We start from the raw sequence: 21,490 nt of genomic DNA on the forward strand, positions 1-21,490 counted from the left end.
TGTTGCCAATTAACTGTTTTATTTAGATCTCCATTAGTGTACAGTTTCACAAATCATATACTAATCTTCCTGGACTCTTCATTGGAGTCAACTTATTCCAGCTGTCATGCTTTGTTGCATGATAAATGAATGAGTGGTCAAATTAATAAATGGATCAATAAACATATGACTGAATAAATGAATGCCAGTCTAAATGTTTCTAAGGCTGTAGAAATAATTCAACACACAAAAGGGTTTATTACATGATAAACAATAAAACAATAAATCCTCTCATTGTTCTTTCATTTGGAAGAAGGTTCTAGGTATAATGGTTTATTGTTAAAAATACTTCCATTAGTGAAGTACAAACAAATGAACTTCACTATTCTTCATGGACTCATTACATATATCATACACATTACATTAGAACTTGTGAAACACACATTACTTTACACAATATATAGTACATATTTACATACAATACATACATAGGTATGATCCATATGTTCTTGTTATATCATTGTGTGGTCTGCTGGTGTCCGGATGTTTGTCATATGAGCGGATGGATAGTTGAGTTGTCACAGGAATATGGATAAGGTCTCCAAGCAGATGTTGGGGTGACATTTTTAGCAATGGGACAGCCACACCTGTAATAAACATACATGTACCTGTAAGCACACACCTTACACCTGTTGGTGTACTTACACAGGGGGTCCAGACTGGAGGGCACCTGTCGGGACAGCCACACCTGTAACAAGCACACCTGTTAGTACACCTGTGGTCCCCACACCTTACACCTGCTGGCGTACTTACAAAGGGGGTCCAGACTGGAGGGCACCTGTCGGGACAGCCACACCTGTAACAAACACACCTGTTAGCACACCTGTGGTCCCCACACCTTACACCTGCTGGCGTACTTACACAGGGGGTCCAGACTGGAGGGCACCTGTCGGGACAGCCACACCTGTAACAATCACACCTGTCAGTACACCTGTGCCCCTCCCCCGCTCTTAAGATTTCAAAACTTCTATTTACTATTGTGTACATTTTCAATGATTTTGACTTGCGCCAGGAGATTAAAGATATAACCAAAACCATGTAATACAAAACAACTTTGTTAAATGTAACTTCAATTGAAAAAAACATTGCAAAGGCATACAACAAATGTTATGAACTCTTACAATGTTCTGAATCAATACAAATCAGTTCTATATTAATACATCTCTACAACTTATTCGCAGTACTATTATGAAAAAAATACAGTCTGCTGACCTCATCTGAGACAATGTACAGAACAGGTCGCCATGTTGGGAACTCAGAAGTTGGTCAGCTTCAGGCAGATGGCTGTGGTGTCCGCTCCCTCAGGAACTAGAGGCCTAGAGTACCTGTGTATGGAGAAAAGAAAACAGAGATGCCTACTTAATCAAAACGCATTGTTATATTTTTCACAAAAGAGTATGAAAGTAAAACTGCCATGATGAATAATCAATTCCATATATTAGGTTATTAGACAGTTAAAAATTGGTACATACAAAATTAATGTATCCCGTTGTAGTGTGATAAAAAATTGTGATTCAATCTATACCACTGGATCAGAGTATGATCATTAACTTATCAGACATTTCAAGTGTCCACCTGACATGTTTCATCATTTTACATTTAAATTTCATGCTGTTTCCAGTGGTATAGATTGAATTACAATTTATAATTCTTCAATTTCCTGGATGACTAATATTCACAAACATAATGGTTGTAGTATAATACTAGAACATGTGTGTAAGGATGTTTTATCTACAGTGCAGATAGTCTTGGGCTTTTCTAGTAGCAAAAGTCAATTCACACATACCATAATATATACCTATACCATAAAAATATTCTGCATTCTTAGAGTCCTTTTAAGATCCCTGGAGTACAGTATGCCAGAGAATAACCAGAAAAACTCACTCCAGCCATTCCAGTGTTGGGTGTTCCTCAGCAGCCTGCACCACAGCCTGGAACCCTGCAGGCTCCATGGAGATGTAATTCAGGTCCAGCCGCTCCAGGGCAGGGAGTCTGGGTAGAGCCTCGGCCAGAGCCGTGGCAACGGTGTCTGACAGGTGTGCAGGTGTGAACAGGGAACCAGACATGTCCAGCCTGGTCAGTGCCGGCAGTGCGCTGATGAGCTGTGCGACTCTCCCCAGTCCAGCTCCTGTTACTCCCCTATTCCCATTGATGTTCAGCTCCTGTAGTGTGTTGTTACAGTGAGGGGCTGTGGTCAGACTCTTGTCACCAGGTGGGTTTTGTTCCATATCCAAACTGCTGGGCTGGCAGAGTGTTTGCACCAGTGAGACAATCCCTGAGTCCCCTATGATATTGAGTCTCACATCCAACACCTGTAATTGCACCAGGTGAGGCAGAGCTTTGATCAGGGATGATATTCCCCTGTCACTGATACCTGTTTCCTTGAGAACCAACACCTTCATGGCTGTGAGGTGGTGGAGGATAGCAGCCAGGCATTCCAGCCCGGGGTCTCCTATGGCATTATCACTAATGTCCAGTTTGATGAGTCTGGTTAGCTGACACAGTGCAGGGACCAGTGTGCGCATGCCTGTAGGGCTGATACCAATGTTACACAGGACCAACACCTGCATGGCAGTGAAGATGGGGAGGATGGCGGTGAGAGACTCCAGCCCAGTGTTACCAATCTCATTATAGCTTATATCCAGTTCTCTCAGTCCCACTAGGTGCCACATATAGGGAGCCAGGGATGACATGCCCACAGCTGTCATGCCTACATACCTAAGACGGAGTACAGCCAGGTGTGGAACACTGGACAGTCCAACCTGTAGGACTTCCATCCCAGCATCACCAAGGTCATCGTTCCAAGAAAGATCCAGCTCCTCTAACAGAGACATGTGGCTGAACCCCTGCACAAGTGGCTGGAGTGATGATGGTGTTAGTTCTGTGAATGACAGATCCAGCGCCCTCAGAATAGGAACATTCTTCAGAACTAAAACCAGCCTGTCTGTCTGACCAGGTGAACCAAATCTTACAAAGCCCAGTCTCAGGTCTAACCGCAGACCGGGAATGGGGGACGTGAAACTCTGTTCCAGGCACTGAAGAGCTTCTGAACTATCACCATAAGGCAACTCTAGTATCATTCTATCAGGGAGATGTGATGACTGGATGTTTTCCAAGTAATACTTCAGAGCAGCATGTTGTTTCCTGTTTGTGCGGAGGTACATGATGATAACTGGCAGGGCTCTGCTCACAGCCTGCAGTACGTCCGGCTCTTTTCTTTCATTCAGAAGATCCAGGCAGAGAATCAAGAACATCTTGTAAGTTTCAATATATACTGATCTTTTTATCTCCGGCCTTACAGTTAGGTGGGAAGTCTTCTGAAAGTCATCTGGTCGCAAATGTGAAAACTCCTTCTTACTAAGATTGCTCAGTTCTTTTATCACAGCTTGAGCTGCCCGTGAGTCACAGCCACACGTGAACTGAAGCAGGTTACTGAGTTCAAGCGCCTTGCTTATGGAGGTGAGCTGCAGCAGCTCTACAATGTCTTGGTTTATCAAAGCATGAGAAACATATCGTCCGGCCAGGAACTCTTGCATGGTCTTGTGGGAAAAGTTCAGCTGTTTCCTAGGATCTGATTTTGAGGAAGAAACCTCCAAGGAGACCACACCCAGCTTTAGCAGCAACTCCCAATCAACCTTCTCCCTCTTTACTTCTGTAAGGTCAAGCAGGGTCTCATTCCTCAGCAGTGCCTCTAGCGCAAACTTGCCAAGCTGCAGTAATGACTCAGTAACCTCTGCAGGCAGCCCTTCTGTTGGCATGTCCACTCCTTCCCGCTTACAGTACTTTCTAACCAGACATGTCAGCAGGTTGTTGTACAGCCCTGTCATTGTTCCAGTAGACACCATCTTTTGGTCATCTTCCCACAGCACACAGACAAACATCAGGAAAATTGGTGTGGAGATTAAAGTGTTCAAAAGGCTGTTATCTTTGACTTGTACAGCAAGTGCTTTTGTCAGTTCTTGCTTCCCAACAACAGTGAAATAGTGCCTGATGTATTTCTTCACATGTCTATGGGAGAAGCCCATGATGTGTATGTGACAGTCTGGCCGGGTGTACTGCTGCACTCCTGCTGAGGGTCGGGAGGTGATCACAATCATGCTGTTGGGGTACATTTTACCATCCATGAGTTCAGGAATAGCTTGCTTGGCTGCCCTGGCCTCGGGCCGCAGCTCATCATACCCATCTAGGAGGAAGAGCACACAGGACTCGTTCCTCTGTAGGATTGCTCTGATGGATTGTACATCAATACCTTCAGTTGTTTTAGGAACACACTGGTCCCACACCATCTCCTCTATGGTCTCTCCCTCTCTCACCTCCCGGAGTCGGATCAACAGGACGATGTCATTTCGTATGCCCAGCTCTGTTTTCTGTGAGACGGCATCTAGGGCTTCTTTGGACAGAAACGTTGTCTTCCCCCCTCCGGCTTCACCCTCAATCAGAATACACCTTGGTGCTGTGGACAGTCCTGTGACATCTGAGTTGAATAAGTCGTCTAGTGACTTCAGTTCTTTTCTTTGTTCTCCTCTGGATTCTGACATTTCAACTTTTTCAGATATTTTGAGTTGTTTTTCCTTTGTTGGTACCAATTCTAACTGGGTGAAGATATCATTGAGGGTGAGTGTGAAATTGTCATTCCAGATCAGAGGCTTAAAGCGAGATAATTTCAACTCATAGTACTTCTTTACAGACTTCTGGAACACATCTGGAATAGAAAGGATGCTGTTCTTAGATAACTCAAATTAGTGAGAATCTAAGTTAGGCAAAGTGCAAAGGCATTGTTCACTTATACATCAGAGAATAAACCTTGTCAGCTGTAACCCTAGACAGACTTTGGGAAGTTTGATCTGCCATAGACAGTTCTTGTTACTTTGTACATTATACCTTGCATTCTTTGATAACCTGTCCAAGTCCTAGCCTCCCAATATAGCAATGAGTTATTTTGCCTATTGTTATGGTCTATTGGGGTACATTTAATTTAAATTCAAAATCAAACTGTACCTCACAAATCCTAGTAGCAGGACAAACTTATATAATGAGATTTTCTATCATTTCTGATTTGAATTCTGCAATAGTCTCATACCTGACTTAGAAGTTCCTGAATCTTCAGCGGGAACTGGAGAGGACACTTCTGGAGGTAGACAGAACAGAATATATAGCAAACATTCTTCTGTACTTAGAATCATAATTATTATAAGCAGGGATGCATACCTAAACCCATGTTCAGGTTCAGATCTTGATCAGGTCCAACATTTTTTAATAATATATGTGACGGCATAACGCGACAGACTTGGTTAAATCAAGTTGAAGACTCTTTAACAAAGGCTACTATCAAACAAACGGCTGATAACTGCAGATTGAAATAAACTTGACAGGTTTATTGACTGGTAACTCTTAGACACAACAGTGCAAACGATCCCAGTAATTGTAATTCATTTGACAACTGGCACAGTTTAGGGATGTGTACTTAAACTCACATTCAGGTTCAGAGTCGAGCCACTTCATTTAAATTTTTTTGGACCTGAACCAAAACATTTTAGAGCCTGGATTCGGTTCAGCGTTTAGGTATGCAACCATTGTCGTAAGAAAAATGTTGGAAAACAGACTCTCTAAACACTGAACTATTAGAAGAATAGAATAGACCAAAATGTTTTGGTTCTATCAAAGGTTTGGAAAAAAGTTTTACAGTGATCTAATTCTGAACTTTTTGAGGCTCACTTTACTCTGCCTTAAGCTTTTTCTTATTAATTCGAAGTTATGACATAAAGGCAATAAAAAGATGGGGGTTTTCAAACAAGGTATAACTTTAAGGTAATCTTAATGAAAAATCACCAGAATGTGATATTGAAAGGAAAAGAAAAGGGGAACTGAAAAAATCACAACAGGAAGGAAGAGATCAAAGTAGAGGGTACAGAATAATAATTAAAACTTCTTACTTTCCAGTTTCTTCCTTAAATCAATGCTGAGATTACAAATAATTCTTACCAGGAAACTCCTTTCTTAGACTATCCACAACACTCTGCAGGTTTGCCTCAGACAGAGCCTCCATCAGGACCTCTATGGTGGCTCTCTCTCCGTTATGCTTGAGCCATTCCTCCAACAGGTCCATACAGCGAGACTTGTCATCTCGGTTTCTCCCATCGATGTTGTCGATGTCGGGTTGTTCAAACCCAAGATGGAAGGCCAGGTCCTTCCAGTCTGAGCTCACCTTTTCCTTGATGTAGTAGAAGTACTTACGAACACCTGCAAAATAACATAATTGGGGGGGGGGGGGGGTAGTGATGACGAATTATGCCAAATTTTCGCTGCCAATCACGAATTTCGTTTAATTCTCAGAGCTGATTATGAATTACGTTAAATCATGAGGCTTTCCAACCGACTTCAACACTTAGTGCAAGATTCTACCAATATAGTTCTGCTTGTCTACATTCAAATTCTGTTGAAAACTATCTTCAAAGTATGAATACTCCATAAGGATATTGTACACAGTACACAGTACCATACCTATACTTTCCACTTACCAAAGAGCCAAGACAGAACGTTTGAACACGATATAAGTGTCAATCTTACCTGTTGATGCTTGGGTGAACTTTCCGCTCTCCTTCTTCCGCCGCCATGTCCAGGGTCTGAAGAAGCGTCCGAGCCCGGCGAACCTGCTCTTCCTCTCCACTGGAGGTGTCCGGGAGCCCGGTATGGGGCTCGAGCCAGGCTTCGCTGCATCTGGTTCTGATGTGGTGTCTACAGAGAACAATTATACAGGCAAATAAGTAAAGGTGCAGAAAAGCATGCATTTTGTTAGCCCAGGTTACAAACGTCGCAAGTCCTCGTATGATTGGTTTGTCAATTGCATGATAAACCAGGTGGGGTTGTGGCAAAATGGCATTGTGTTCGGCCCAGAACTTAGTGGTCCCGGGTTCAAATCCCTTGACACCACCGATGTTGTGCCCTTAGGAAAGGCACTTTGCACAACTTTCCCCACTCTATCCAGGTGTAGAAATGGGTACCTGACTTCGGTTGGGGAGGTAAAAGGCGGTTGAAGGAAAGCGTTGGGCTCCACAATCCAATACCGTGCCCAGCAACCCATCTGGCCAGTTATTCTCCTTGCAATTGGTGGCAAGAGGCATCATCTATCACACTAGCACACTATTCTCTTGGCAAATTCAAACTGACCGTATGTAAACACAGAGTTGAATCCATTTGACCAAATGCAGGAACTGAGAAGCAGATATCTAATTTATTCTAAACAATATTCAGAGTGAAATACAAGTATCATACTTCCAAACCTTATCTTCATACTAGTATATTGAATGACAATTGATCTAATCTTCCATTGTTAACGAAGAAAACAAATCAGCAACTAGCTTCATACAAGATACAAGATACAAGATGATTTTATTGGCAGTCGCAGTGCATAGCACTGAATTAAAACCAATGTACAATTATTAAAATCGTATAAAATACAGCCGGTGCCGTATATTATGTAAACATCATGTATGACTTCAACCGTCATTTCAATTCGTGGGACAGACAAAGGATAAACTCGACATTTTGATTATATATTTACAGAGGACAATTATTGATCATATTGGTTGATAAGGCGGGTCAGGTACGGTATGCTAGAGTTCAAGTACCGGTTCGTTCTGGCTTTTGGGCAGTTCAGTTTATGGCTGTTTCGAGTCACTCTGCCAGTGATCTGAGTCCTGGGTGGTGGCAGCCAGTCCCTGAACTCGGAGTCCAACAGGGATCTGGCGAACTTCAGGCACAGTTGTTCACGTCTGGTAGCAAGTGTTGACAGGCCGAGGTGTTCCAGCACATGTGAATATCCGTTGTAACTGCTGCCCATGATGGTGCGACACGCTCTTTTCTGCAGCCGTTCTATAGCTAGTAGGTCGGACTGGTGTTTGGTCAGGCCGGAGTTCCATACGGGGACGGCGTACTCTAATATTGGCCTGACGTAGCCAATATAGATTGCTACCAGATCACCTTGGGGCAGGTTAAACTTCATTTAGTCAAAAGACAAATAAAGAGGTTATCTTAGCTGGCACCTACTTACACTTTAGGCGTGGCGACTGTCGGAGGGCTTGTTTTGGGTGTGTCTGTGTGTGTGTGTTTGTCTGTCTGTGTTTCCGCACTACTGTAGTCAGCATAACTCAGGAACCTCTTGATGGATTACGATGATATTTGGTATGTGGGCAGGTGTTGTGAAGCAGAAGTTCAAGGCCGATTTTGGGCCCCCTAGTATGTGACCTTGGTACTGCAGCAGAATTTTTGTTTCTTTTGACATTGACGTGCTGTGGTCTTGATTTTTGGGTGGCAGATAGCTTGTGATGTAATAAAGAAGTGGTGTAGGTTTGGCCCCCCTACCAGCTTCCTCTGGAACTGCAGGGGCGTTTTTGTGAAAATCTTCTAAGGAGAATTACTGAACAAAGGAACAACCGATTTCCATGATATTTAGTATGTAGGTAGCTTAGATAGAAATATGCACCATGAAGTGCACATTATGCTTATTGGGACTTGATTTGCATAACTAATGAGGAAAATCTATATTTGCAGTGTTTTCCATTATCAGACTGAAATACATGTAACGTATGTAGTTTATGGAAAGTGGATCATCAACAGATACCGATTATGCAAATAAATTCCTAATTTGCATAATTAATGCAAAACACCATATCTCATCTAATTTGAGAATTATAGGATTGTCAATATGATACTTAGTATGCAGGTAGCTTAAACAGAGATATACACAATGAAGTTCACATTATGCTAATTGTGACTTAATTTGCATAGCTAATGAGGAAATTCTATACTTGCAGTGTTTTCCATTATCAGACTCAAATACATGTAACATATGTAGTTTATGGAAAGTGGAGCATCAACAGATACCAATTATGCAAATAAATTCCTAATTTGCATAATTAATGCAAAAACATCATAAATCATCTAATTGGAAAATTATAGGCCTGTCAATATTGCAACATATGTAAGTTTAACTTAGATAAAGGTGTTTATGACCAAGCATATCGTATGCAAATGTGTAAGTTATTTACATGAATAGAATTGTTCATGGAGATATGAGGTCGTGGAACTCTCGTTTTACTTGCAGTCTTATACATTAGCCCGTACAACAGTCGCGACCGCCATGGTTCTTCATCCGGGTCACCTACGTCATCATGTAAATACCCGGTCTCGTTCTCAGGGTAGCTCTAACGGTTAGTGGGCAAAGGACCATACAACTCTGGGCACGAGAAGAGATCTCATACCCCAGATGAAGAATCATGGAGGTCGGTTTGACGAGGTGTTAGACATGGGGACGGGTCGCAAACAGTGGCGGCACGGCTAGCGCAGGGGGCGCTGGACCCCGCAAACACTCCGGCCGGCTCGGTAAGGTTGTTAGGAGTTGAGGGACTTGCAGAGTTCAGACTCCAAGTGTTCCGGCACGGATTTTCCATTGTTTTTTCGTATGCCGGATAACAGGGTTCCGCGACTGCAAGTAAAACAAGCCCTACGCGGCTACTTACACTTATACTTTATATACAGAACAATGTAACATTTCTCACCTGCAGTTTCACCTGAGAGACCAGTCGCACCTTGTCCCTCAGCCATGATGACTCACACAGGTGTCAGGTACATGGTTATTATAAGAACACCTGGAACATACAGGTGTGTGTCAGGTATGAGGTTACAACACCTGAAACTTAGGGACTAGTAGGTTGGTAGGCATGCCAGTGTAGCCAGGATTTTGCTATGGGGGTTCTTCTTACTATCTGAGGGACCAGTGAGTGGCACAGGCCCAAGCTTCCTATAGGGGGTGCGGGCATTTTTTTTTTGAAAATCGAACCTTCTGAAATTGCATTTACTTTTTGAGAGGGTTTCAAAACTTAAGGAAAAATCAGATACACTCACATAACTGTTTCAGACTTTGACATTAGTCATTTGGATTAAAAAGAGCCAGCCTTCGAGCTTGTGTTGGGGAGAGGGTCCTTGGACATGATTGATAGGCACTTTTACCTTACCTTCACGTAGTCCCATCCTCATACCTACTAGTAGAGCACTTCAGATATCAATCAAATATGGTAATATACCACATTAAAAATGAGGGGAAAAAAATGAAGATTTGGAGGACATGGTTTGCAACATAGTTACAGTGTAAATTATATAATTTTTTAGTACACATCATAGAATTATCTTGAAAGCAACGATCAGTGGTGACTGAACAGGTGGAGGTATGGGGTTGCAGAGCTCTAAGTTGCGAGAGTCTGGATAATTTGGGGGAAATGGTTCAGTTTTGTGTTCACAAGTTATATTCAGTAGTTTCGAAAACTTACCATAATGAGCAGCTTCTACCACTTTGTGTGTAAGTACCTTAGTAAGTGGATGAGACGGTCTCAGGCGGACATATTTGGAGAAGGGGGGAGTGAGTTTTACAAAAAGGTACTTGGACCTTTTGAATTAATTAGATAATGTTGGTCTCAGACTTCTGAGTTTTGGTTTGTATTTTTCTCTCTCGACACGATATCTCCGACAAATCACACATATCTGGTGGATCTTGAAACCCTGAACAGTCGACAGACGGGATCTGTACTTACTTTCTTCGTGGATGTCCGCAGAAAACGCCCTTCAACTTTTGGAACCGACTTTCGAAAACTTTTTACTTCCGCCAGCCGCCATCTTGAACATTGGAACGGTTCATTTGACCATGGGGGTGATTGTTAATCAAAGGCAATAAAAAAGAAAAGTTTTAGCAAAATAAACAATTTTCTACTCGCATTTATAGTATACCAGAGTATTGAAAATTGCCAAAAAGATACTGAACTGTGCGAGTGGCAATGAATTGAATATAATCTGATGTTGACATCTGCGAGGTTGAGAAAATGGACCGTTCCGTGAAGGAAACCACCTGTGGGTGATTTTTTGGCGGAGCCTCTGGAGCGGGGCCATTTGGTGCAGTGAAGGGTTGAAGTTGATTCATGTTGTAAAAGATCCCATCCATGAATTCCCGAGATGATTGTTCTTGTGCAACACCTCACGAGAATGTTCTCACAAAATGAACTGCTGTATTGAAAACGCTCTAAGAAGTCCTGTGTATTCCCAAGGGAAGTCTTTGTGTCGAAGGGACAGAACGTCAAACACTTCGTGCCGGTAATCATCACTCTCTCACATACTCATTCACTCACTCACTCACTCTCTCACTCACTTACTGACTCACATATTCACTCACTCACTCTCTCTCTCTCACTCACCCATGCACTCACACTCACTGACTCTCTCATGCACTCTCACTCACTCACTCTCTCTCTCGCATACGTACTCTCGCACACTCTCTTGATGTTGTTGATTTGCTCGTTGGTTTTTTCGTTTGTATACAGGATAAGTGCTATATAATTGTATGCTTTCCTAATGTGGCTTTTTAATTGTACCTGAGTACGTACTTGTATGCTGGGATTGAGAGCCATTAGAAGTAAGAAACACGTGCCCTTCAATCCATTCATATTTGTAATAAACAAATAAAGAACAACATAATTGAAGACCTTTTGTTGCATGTTTCCTTTAGCTGCCGTTTGAGGAGCACTCGGTGGTGTGGCTGGCGCAGGTGAAGGGCGGCGTCTTGTACCGGCTGGAACCGGATCCCATCTGCGAAACCACCTGCAAACCCATCGACGTCACGCTCAAACCAGGGGAAACATGTACGTATCATCTTCTTTAGTTATTCACTTATTAGATACTTTTTGTAGACAAATTGGGATCAGAAGATGCAGCCTTTATGCTGACTTTGAATGACCTTGAACCACCTGACCTCACCGCCCCCCTCCCCCGTTGTTCTACAGTGGTCGTGCCCCAGGACCTGTGGACTGTCCAGCTCAAGAACAGCAAGGATTCCGAACCCGCCGTCATCGTCGCGGCAACAGGCACCTGGGATTAGATTGTCCGTTCTTCATCAAACACCGGCCACTTAAAATCTGGAATGACTTGTTTAAAATTTCAAGGGCACGATGTTTAAGGGGGGCAGCCCTATGATCCCCTATGTTCCGACAGCTATGTTTGACTGTATTTGACATTGAAAACTTAAAGATTTCAAAATCTTGTCAGCTCTTTCAAACTTTTGTTGGCCGGTGTTTCATCTGTGCCTGACTGCGAACAGCTCAATGTTCCAACACGCTTTACTTCAGTTAGAGTTAGGAAAAGGGTTTGGGTTCATAGGCTAAATTAGGGGGTGTTGGAACATGGGGGTGTGCATGTACATGTAAAGGGTTTGGGTTTATAGGTTAAATTAGGGGGTGTTGGAACATGGGGGTGTACATGTACATGTAAAGGGTTTGGGTTTATAGGCTAAATTAGGGGGTGTTGGAACATGGGGGTGTGCATGTACATGTAAAGGGTTTGGGTTTATAGGTTAAATTAGGGGGTGTTGGAACATGGGGGTGTGCATGTACATGTAAAGGGTTTGGGTTTATAGGCTAAATTAGGGGGTGTTGGAACATGGGGGTGTGCATGTACATGTAAAGGGTTTGGGTTTATAGGCTCAATTAGGGGGTGTTGGAACATGGGGGTGGACATGCACATGTAAAGGGTTTGGGTTGACAGGCTAAATTAGGGGGTGTTGGAACATGGGGGTGTACATGCACATGTAAAGGGTTTGGGTTTATAGGCTAAATTAGGGGGTGTTGGAACATGGGGGTGTACATGTACATGTAACCGTCTATCTGCTGCTGCTGGAGCTACATACAGGAGCTGGTACCTTTGACCTTCATTGGTCATTTTGACCTTCATTTTATAAAAGCAATTTGTCTTCAAGGAACCTTTACACAATAAGATTAATAATGTGCCCCTTACATGTACAGAGGCAATGTGTATTTCCTTGCATGGTTCTCTGATGTTTAGAAACAGAAATTCAGCAAATGGACAATTCCCGGGAAGACTAGAGGTTTTGGGGGAATTAACTTGAATCTGACTAATAGTATATCTTAACTACCTGAAACTGTGCGTACCAAGGTAGACTTTCTCCTCAGAATCAGCTGGTACCGTTGACCTTCATCAGTCATTTGACCTTCATCTGTGATTTTTTAAAGCAATTTGTCTTCAAGGGACCATTACATAAGAAGATGCCCTTCAGGTGCCCTTTATGGGCCATACAAATTCATTTCCTATGTTTTCTAACATTTTGAAACAGAAATTCAGCAAGAGGTCAGGGTGTAAACAGAAGGCTTGGAGGAACACTTGAATCTGACTATATCCACTCCATGAAACTCTGTTTTCATGTTGATCCAGTTCATTAAATAAATTATATCAACACAATTCAATTTGAAACCATCCATGAAAGTGCATATCTGGATGATCTACTGATGTTGCTTTATCAGGTCCTCTGATGGATTAAGGTATATGACTGTTACAGTTTTATACTTGTTGTCACTAGGGTGTAAGGTGGAAATAGGGCAGGGAGGGGGGTAGCCAAAGTAAGGCCACATCAAGGTAAGGCTCTGGTTTGAATCACATATTTCTGGGCAGTAAAAGTTGGCCTTAAATAGATGAAGAAAATGATACCAATGTACTGGGTTTATAAAACTGATGTAAGATAGACAAACAATCTTCATACTTGGACCTAATGGTTAAAGAAAAAAAACAAGTATCCAACTTTGCCAGAACTGTTGGCTTTTACATCTAATTATCACAATCACTTTTCACAACAGTGCCTGAGAACCAAAGAACTGCATTGTACGAGTCTCGTGAGTCCACACTTGGAGCTGGGTAAAGTCAGGAACGATGTTACAATGTTGGGACCACCAAAATGAACTTTGTGATCAGGAAGGCAAAATATCTTTAAGGTAATAGCAACATAAAATCAGCAGGTGATGCAGGGACCATCAAAGTGGGCTTTGTGATCAGTAAGTTGAAATATCTAAAAAATCTATTTTTGTGGGCATTTACAAACAATAACTTGTAGTTATGAACTTATTACTATAAATTTGTTAAAATATCTTTATCGTCAACATAATATCAGACGGTGATGAAGGGGCCACCAAAGTTGGCTTTGTGATCAGGAAGTTGAAATATCTAATAAAAAGAATGTATTTTTGTGGGCAATCACAAAGAATAACTTGTGGCTATGAAATGATAACTATGAATGAATCTGCAATAAATGGAATCTTTCTAGTTGCACATTAATTGTTGCAGCAGTTGTTTTGTTGCATAACTAATCTCTTTTCACAATAGTGCCTGAAAACCAAAGAACTGCATTGCACGGGCCTCGTGGATCCACATTTCGAGCTGGGTACCAATGCAAATTCAGTAAAGGTGATGACTAAATGTAGGAACATTGTTATCAGGAAGACAAAATACTAAGAAAACATGTTCTGGGCAATCAAAAACAATAACCTGTTGCCAATGAACTGTTTTATTTAGATCTCCATTAGTGTACAGTTTCACAAATCATACACTAATCTTCCTAGACTCTTCATTCGAGTCAACCTGTTCCAGCTGGCATGGTTTGTTGCATGATAAATGAATGAGTGGTCAAATTGATAAATGGATCAATGAACATATGACTGAATAAATGAATGCCAGTATAAATGTGTCTAAGGTTATGAAAATAATTCAACAAATAAGAGTTTATCACATGATAAACAATAAATCCTCTCATTGTTCTTTCATTTGGAAGAAGGTTCTAGATAATATTGTTTATTGTTAAAAAAACTCCCATTAGTGAAGTACAAACAAATGAACTTCACTATTCTTCCTGGAGTCATTACATATAACATACACATTACATTAGAACTTGTGAAACACACATTACTTTACACAATATATACATATCTACATACAATACATACAAGGTGTGATCCATATGTCCTTGTTATATCATTGTGTGGTCTGCTGGTGTCCGGATGTTTATGATATGAGCAGATGAGCTGAGTTGTCACAGGAATAGGTTACGGTCTCCAAGCAGATGTTGGGGTGACATTTTTAGAGATGGGACAGCCACACCTGTGATAAACATACATGTACCTGTTAGCACACACCTTACACCTGCTGGTGTACTTACCCAGGGGTCCAGACCGGAGGGCACCTGTCGGGACAGCCACACCTGTAACAAACACACCTGTTAGTACACCTGTGGTCCCCACACCTTACACCTGCTGTCGTACTTACAAAGGGGGTCCAGACTGGAGGGCACCTGTCGGGACAGCCACACCTGTAACAAACACACCTGTTAGCACACCTGTGGTCCCCACACCTTACACCTGCTGGCGTACTTACAAAGGGGGTCCAGACTGGAGGGCACCTGTCGGGACAGCCGCACCTGTAACAAACACACCTGTTAGCACATCTTTGTTCCCCACGCACTTGAAATTTCAAAACTTATATTTACTACAAATTGTATACATTTTCAATGATTTTGACTTGCGACAGGAGATTAAAAACAATGTAATATATACATAACAACTTTGTTAAATGTAACTTCAATTGAAAAAGAAATTGTAAACTTTAAGGTATACAACAAATGTTAAGAACTCATACAATGTTCTGATATGAATGAGTTCTATATTGATGCATGTCTACAACTTGTTTGCAGTACTATCATTTAAAACATACAGAATACTGACCTCAGCTGAGACAGGTACAGAACAGGTCGCCATGTTGGGAACTCAGAAGTCGAGCAGCTCCAGGCAGCTGGCTGTGATGTCCGCTCCCTCAGGAACTCCATGCCTAGTGTAGCTGTATGTGAAAAAGAAAACAGAGATGCCCACTTAATCAAAACACATTGTTATAGTTTTCACAATAGAGCATGAAGGTAAAACTTCTTTGATAAATATTCAATTCCATATAAATATTGGACAGTTAAAAATTGGTACATACAAAATTAATGTATCCTGTTGTAGTGTGATAAAACCTGTGATTCAATCTATACCACTAGATCAGAGTATGATTCTGAACTTATCAGACGTTTCATATGTCAACCTGACACTTTTCATCATTTTACTGATACATTCATACTGTTATCCAGTGGTATAGATTGAATTACAAATTCATTCTTCAATTTCCTGGATGACAAATATTCACAAACGTTAACATACTTGTTGTAGTAAAATACTGGAACATGTGTGTAAGGGTGTTTCGTCTGCATATAAAATTGTCTTGGACTTGTATGGTAGAAAAAGTGAATTCAAAACATTTTGTACTTATACCATAAACATGTGTTGAATTATGAGAGTCCCTGTAAGATACCCTTGGTTACAGTATTCCATAGGGTAACCAATGTAACTCACCACAGCCCCTCCAGTGTTGGGTGTTCCTCAGCAGCCTGCACCACAGCCTGGAACCCTGCAGGCTCCATGGAGATGTGCCGCAGGTCCAGCCGCTCCAGGGCAGGGAGTCTGGGTAGAGCCTCGGCCAGAGCCATGGCAGCGGTGTCAGGCAGGTGTGTGGGTGTGCGCTCGTAACCAGACATGTCCAGCCTGGTCAGTGCCGGCAGTGCGCTGATGACCTGTGTGACCCTCCCCAGTCCGACTCCTGTTACCCCCCTATTGTACCCGATGCGCAGCACCTGTAGTGTGTTGTTACAGTGAGGGGCTGTGGTCAGACTCTTGTCACCAGGTGGGTTTTGTTCCATGTCCAAACTGCTGGGCTGGCAGAGTGTTTGCACCAGTGAGACAATCCCTGAGTCCCCTATGATATTGAGTCTCACATCCAACACCTGTAATTGCACCAGATGAGGCAGAGCTTTGACCAGGGATGATATTCCCCTGTCACTGATACGTGTCCCCCTGAGAAGCAACACCTTCATGGCTGTGAGGTGGTGGAGGATAGCAGCCAGGCATTCAAGCCCGGGGTCTCCTATGGCATTATCACTAATGTCCAGTTTGATGAGTCTGGTTAGCTGACACAGTGCAGGGACCAGTGTGCACATGCCTGCGCGGCTGATACCGATCATATGCAGGACCAACACCTGCATGGCAGTGAAGATGGGGAGGACAGTAGTAAGAGACTCCAGCCCAGTGTCACCGATATAATAATTGTCACTTAAATCCAGTTCTCTCAGTCCCACTAGGTGGCGCATGTTGGGAGCCAGGGATGACATGTCCACAGCTGTCATCATGACCCCACTAAGACGGAGCACAGCCAGGTGTGGAACACTGGACAGCCAAACCCGAAGGACTTCCATCCCAGCATCACCAAGGTGACGGCTCTTAGTAAGATACAGCTCCTCTAACAGAGACATGTGGCTGAACCCCTGCACAAGTGGCTGGAATGATGATGGTGTTAGGTCAGTGCTTGTCAGGTTAAGTGCCCTCAGACCACGAACATTCTTTAATATTGAAACCAGCCTGGCAGTCTCATCAGGTGAGTTGAGTGATACATCGTGCAGACTCAGGTCTAACCGCAGGCCGGGAATGGGGGAGGTGAACATCTGTTCCAGGTACTGAAGAGCACTTGAGTTTAGTATCATTCTCTCAGGGAGTTCTGATGACAGGATGTTTTCCATGTAATACTTCAGAGCAGCATGTTTTTTCCTGTCCCAGAAGAGGTCCATGATGATGACTGGCAGGGCTCTGCTGACAGCCCGCAGTACGTCCGGCTCTTTTCCTTCGTTCAGATCCAGGCAGAGCAAAAGAAACCTTTTGTAAGTTTCAACTGATTTTTTAATCTCTGGCGTTACAGGTAGGTGGGGCTCCATGAACTTAAACTCCTGAAAGTCATTTGGTCGTAAATGTGAAAACTCCCTCTCACTAAGATTGCTCAGTTCCTCCATCACAGCTTGTGCTGCCTGTGAGTCACAGCCACATGTGAACTGAAGCAGGTTACTGAGTTCAAGCGCCTTGCTTATGGAGGTGAGCTGCAGCAGCTCTACAAAGTCTTGGTTCAACAGAGCATGAGCAACATATCGTCCGGCCAGAAACTCTTGCATGGTCTTGTGGGAAAAGTTGAGCTGTTTCCTAGGATCTGATTTTGAGGAAGAAACCTCCAAGGAGACCACACCAAGCTTTAACAGCAACTCCCAATTAACCTTCTCCCTTTTTATTTCTGTAAGGTCAAGCAGGGTCTCATTCCTCAGCAGTGCCTCTAGCGCAAACTTGCCAAGCTGCAGTAATGACTCAGCAACCTCCGTAGGCAGCCCTTCTGTTGGCATGTCCACTCCTTCCCGCTTACAGTACTTTCTAACCAGGCATGTCAGCAGATTGTTGTACAGCCCCGTCATTGTTGCAGAAGACACCATGTCTTGGTCCTCCTCCCACAGCACACAGACAAACATCAGGAAAATCGGTGTATATATTAAAGTGTTCAAAAGGTTGTTATCTTTGACTTGTACAGCAAGTGCTTTTGTCAGTTCTTGCTTCCCAACAACAGTGAAATACTGCCTCATGTATTTCTGCACATGTTCTTTGGAGAAACCTGTTATGTGTATGTGACAGTTTGGCCGGGTGTACTGCTGCACTCCCGCTGAGGGTCGGGAGGTGATCACAATCGTGCTGTTGGAATACAACTTGCCAGACAGCAGTTTGGGAATGGCCTGCCCGGCTGCCCTGGCCTCAGGCCGCAGCTCATCATACCCATCTAGGAGGAAGAGCACACGGGACCTGTTCCTCTGTAGGATTGTTCTGATGGACTGTACATCAATACCTTCAATTGCTTCATCAACACACTGGTCCCACACCATCTCCTCTATTGTCTCCCCCTCTCTCACCTCCCGGAGTCGGATCAACAGGACGATGTCGTGCCGTCTGCCCAGCTCTGTTTTCTGTGAGATGGCATCTAGAGCTTCTTTGGACAGAAACGTTGTCTTCCCCCCTCCAGCTTCACCCTCAATAAGAATGCACCTTGGTGCTGTGGACAGGCCTGTGACATCTGGGTTGAACAAGTCGTCTAATGACTTCAGTTCTTTTTTTTGTTCTCCCCTCATGGATTCTGACCCGGTACATTTTTGAGATGTTTTGAGATGTTTTTCATGTTTTGGTACCAACTCTAACTGGGTGAAGATATCATTGAGGGTAAGTGTGAAGTTGTCATTCCATATCAGAGGCTTAAAGTGAGTCAGTTTTAACTCATAATACTTCTTCACAGACTTCTGGAACACTTCTGGAATAGAAAGATCACTGTTGATGATTTCTAGCTCAACAGTAGTAAGCATCTAACTCAAGTAAAGTTAGGTGCAAAAACGCCATCAGATATCAGATGCAAAAGCCTGGCAACTTAAATCCACGGATGTTGTTGCCCTTTGGACATGTGATCTGCAACATTGAATACTAGTACATTCATATGTAACTTAGCAATATTTTTTGTGTGTGTTTTCATTGCCGGATGGATCCGGAGTTATTGTGGCTAATGTCAGGCTACGGTAGATTTTCTAAATCAAAAGTTAAAATGTACGTCACAGACGTCTCTGTTCAACTGGAACTGGTGCTTTTGGAAGTTGACGAAACCGGGTTATGTGTACAATTATTTGAAACAGTTGAAATCAAAATGTAATACTTGATACTGTGCAATTTTAGCCTGCTACAATATTCAGATGTGGGTCATGCAAAATTTGTATTGAACTACACACATGTGGGATGTAATATCTCACCCTCCTCTCTACAAGGAGCTGGTTTCTTCTCCACATGAAACTCTTCTCCATCCTCCCCCTTCCTCCTCAGCTGGCTGGTAGACGGTTGGGATGAACCTGTCTCAGAAGAACGGATTCAAATATCAGCAATGGTATCAACTGATTTCCTAGTAGCATTTATGAATACATTCCATAATAATAGTTCTTAGGATAAAGGTTTATGATGACTAAGTTGAGAATTTTGTTCCAACATCTCCTGATGTTTGTAATTGACTGAAGTTTCAAGTTCGAAGCATCTTAACATGGACTCCGGGTTTGCCACTTGCCAACCTAAGATGAGCCGCAATTGACACTCCAGCAATTGCAACTGCTGTACAATAAATGCAAACTTTCAAATTTGACAGGGGCTAATCTTTGCTATACATCAGTCTACAGTATGGACTGAGGGTCATACGCTGTCTAAATCTGTGAGCGAGTATTCCTCTGCTATTATACAGGTTCAGTAGATAAGGTCTATAATAAATCTTGAAGGAAACTTGGATCCAAATCGTAATAGGCATAGAGGAATCCCATCGCAGTTTTGTAACTCCATTCCACCACGACCCTAGCCTCCTTCACAGACTTCCTATAACGGCGGCGTATACTGATTTGGGGTGGGGGCAAGGTTCTCTAATGCCGGCAAGGGAGTTTAAACGGCGGTCATCCCTCGGCTACACAACTCCCCCGGCTACACAACTCCCTTGCCGGCATTAGAGAACCTTGCCCCCACCCCCAATATATACGCCGCCGTTATAGGAAGTCTGCGAAGGAGGCTACCCCGACCCTAGCCCGATTTGATATCTGATCCAGCCGAGACCTTCTCACGTCGCTGCCTTTATATAGATGAGATGAAATTTGGTCAGCCTTCACACGTCAAGGCGTCAGGCCGAACACAAAGGGTTACCTGGACGACCTCGCTGCCTTTGGATTATACACTCGGTGCGTAAACAGTAAGCAAACTGTTCTTTTGAACTCCAGATATCGCTTGAACAAAGCCCAGTGGTGTCCATGACAGAGGTCTATTATCTGCGTATGCGCCAAAACATAGTCCTGCGTCGGAGCAAATAGCAGGACTTTCAAGACTAGACTTGCAAGAACAGGTGTACTCTTTGGATCCATGGATATGACTTATAGGTGTTGTTAGTGCGATGTGTATGTGATACAAATTTACTTTCATTATCAGCATAACATTTTATATACAAAATAAAGGCGGGCAGACGTACATGTACATGGTGCCCAGCCATTAGTAGGATTAGACAAATTTTATCACAGGGTAGCAGAATAAAGACACAGAATAAAGACACACAAACACAGCCCCAAACTGAGTACTCGTGTGCGTTATTAGGTTATTAGAACATGAACCTTCAGCCTGAAGCTCGCGATCGGTCCAACGCTTTCGTGAAACGTAAATATAACGTAGCGTTTCGTACATGACTTGCTCAACCTGACACTGGGACACCCAACCGTGACCATCGGTACACCCCGTGTTTTTTATGTCCGATGTGGCTACATTATGTGACAAATACACAAGTCACATCATACAATATATATAGCTTTTGACTGCCAACAAGCCGTTTCATGTTTAAAGTGTACCTGAAGACGAGATGGCTACAGATTTTTTCTCAGATTGAGGGGCGTACTGTGACATCGTCACCAACTTTCTGTCCAGCACAGCTAATGTAGTTTCTAGTTCTAGTTAAAGTTTCCAGAAATGTTGAATCTACTTACTTCATTAACTGGCCACTGTGTTTCCGTATAGCATAACAGCGTTATCCATACCGTTATCTGTAATGTTTCATATTAATAGTCCTACGACCCTTAAATTGTGTAACGTACCTTTTCTTTCACCCTCGGCGATCTTCTCTGCCTGCTCAG

At 42.9% G+C, this 21,490-nt stretch overlaps 3 protein-coding genes across 3 annotated transcripts in view; all 3 read right to left on the reverse strand.

Annotated features, from left to right (window-relative positions):
* Positions 1-9,708, reverse strand: part of LOC136426948 (NLR family CARD domain-containing protein 4-like) — a 44,404-nt gene extending 34,696 nt beyond the window's left edge. Inside the window, exons 1-6 of the mRNA XM_066415670.1 lie at positions 9,597-9,708; positions 6,607-6,774; positions 6,022-6,279; positions 5,107-5,167; positions 1,924-4,758; positions 1,252-1,364 (exon numbers count right to left, since the gene is read on the reverse strand). Of these exons, the coding sequence (XP_066271767.1) occupies positions 1,295-1,364; positions 1,924-4,758; positions 5,107-5,167; positions 6,022-6,279; positions 6,607-6,774; positions 9,597-9,642 (3,438 nt within the window). The 5' untranslated portion in view covers positions 9,643-9,708 and the 3' untranslated portion in view covers positions 1,252-1,294. The remainder of the gene's footprint in view (positions 1-1,251; positions 1,365-1,923; positions 4,759-5,106; positions 5,168-6,021; positions 6,280-6,606; positions 6,775-9,596) is intronic.
* On the reverse strand, positions 1-19,051 carry LOC136423896 (NLR family CARD domain-containing protein 4-like). Its single transcript, XM_066412283.1, has 3 exons — positions 16,302-19,051; positions 15,639-15,750; positions 1-626 (listed from the first exon to the last, which is right to left on the reverse strand). Exons 1-2 carry the CDS (start codon positions 18,932-18,934, stop codon positions 15,681-15,683), a joined length of 2,703 nt encoding a protein of 900 aa, XP_066268380.1. The 5' UTR covers positions 18,935-19,051; the 3' UTR covers positions 1-626; positions 15,639-15,680.
* LOC136423880 (NLR family CARD domain-containing protein 3-like) overlaps positions 14,413-21,490 on the reverse strand; it is a 26,447-nt gene continuing 19,369 nt past the window's right edge. Inside the window, exon 3 of the mRNA XM_066412271.1 lies at positions 14,413-15,018. The gene's annotated coding sequence lies outside the window, so the exon portion shown is untranslated. The remainder of the gene's footprint in view (positions 15,019-21,490) is intronic.

This window comes from Branchiostoma lanceolatum, chromosome 1, assembly GCF_035083965.1.
Source record: "Branchiostoma lanceolatum isolate klBraLanc5 chromosome 1, klBraLanc5.hap2, whole genome shotgun sequence".
Lineage (NCBI taxonomy): Eukaryota > Metazoa > Chordata > Leptocardii > Amphioxiformes > Branchiostomatidae > Branchiostoma > Branchiostoma lanceolatum.

Excerpts from the sequence above, each read along its gene's own strand:
- LOC136423896 (XM_066412283.1), bottom strand. The coding sequence starts at position 18,934 with ATGAGGGGAGAACAAAAAAAAGAACTGAAGTCATTAGACGACTTGTTC. Across the intron at positions 15,751-16,301 it reads CCAACACTGGAGGGGCTGTG|CTACACTAGGCATGGAGTTC; the intron begins GTGAGTTACATT and ends TTTCACATACAG.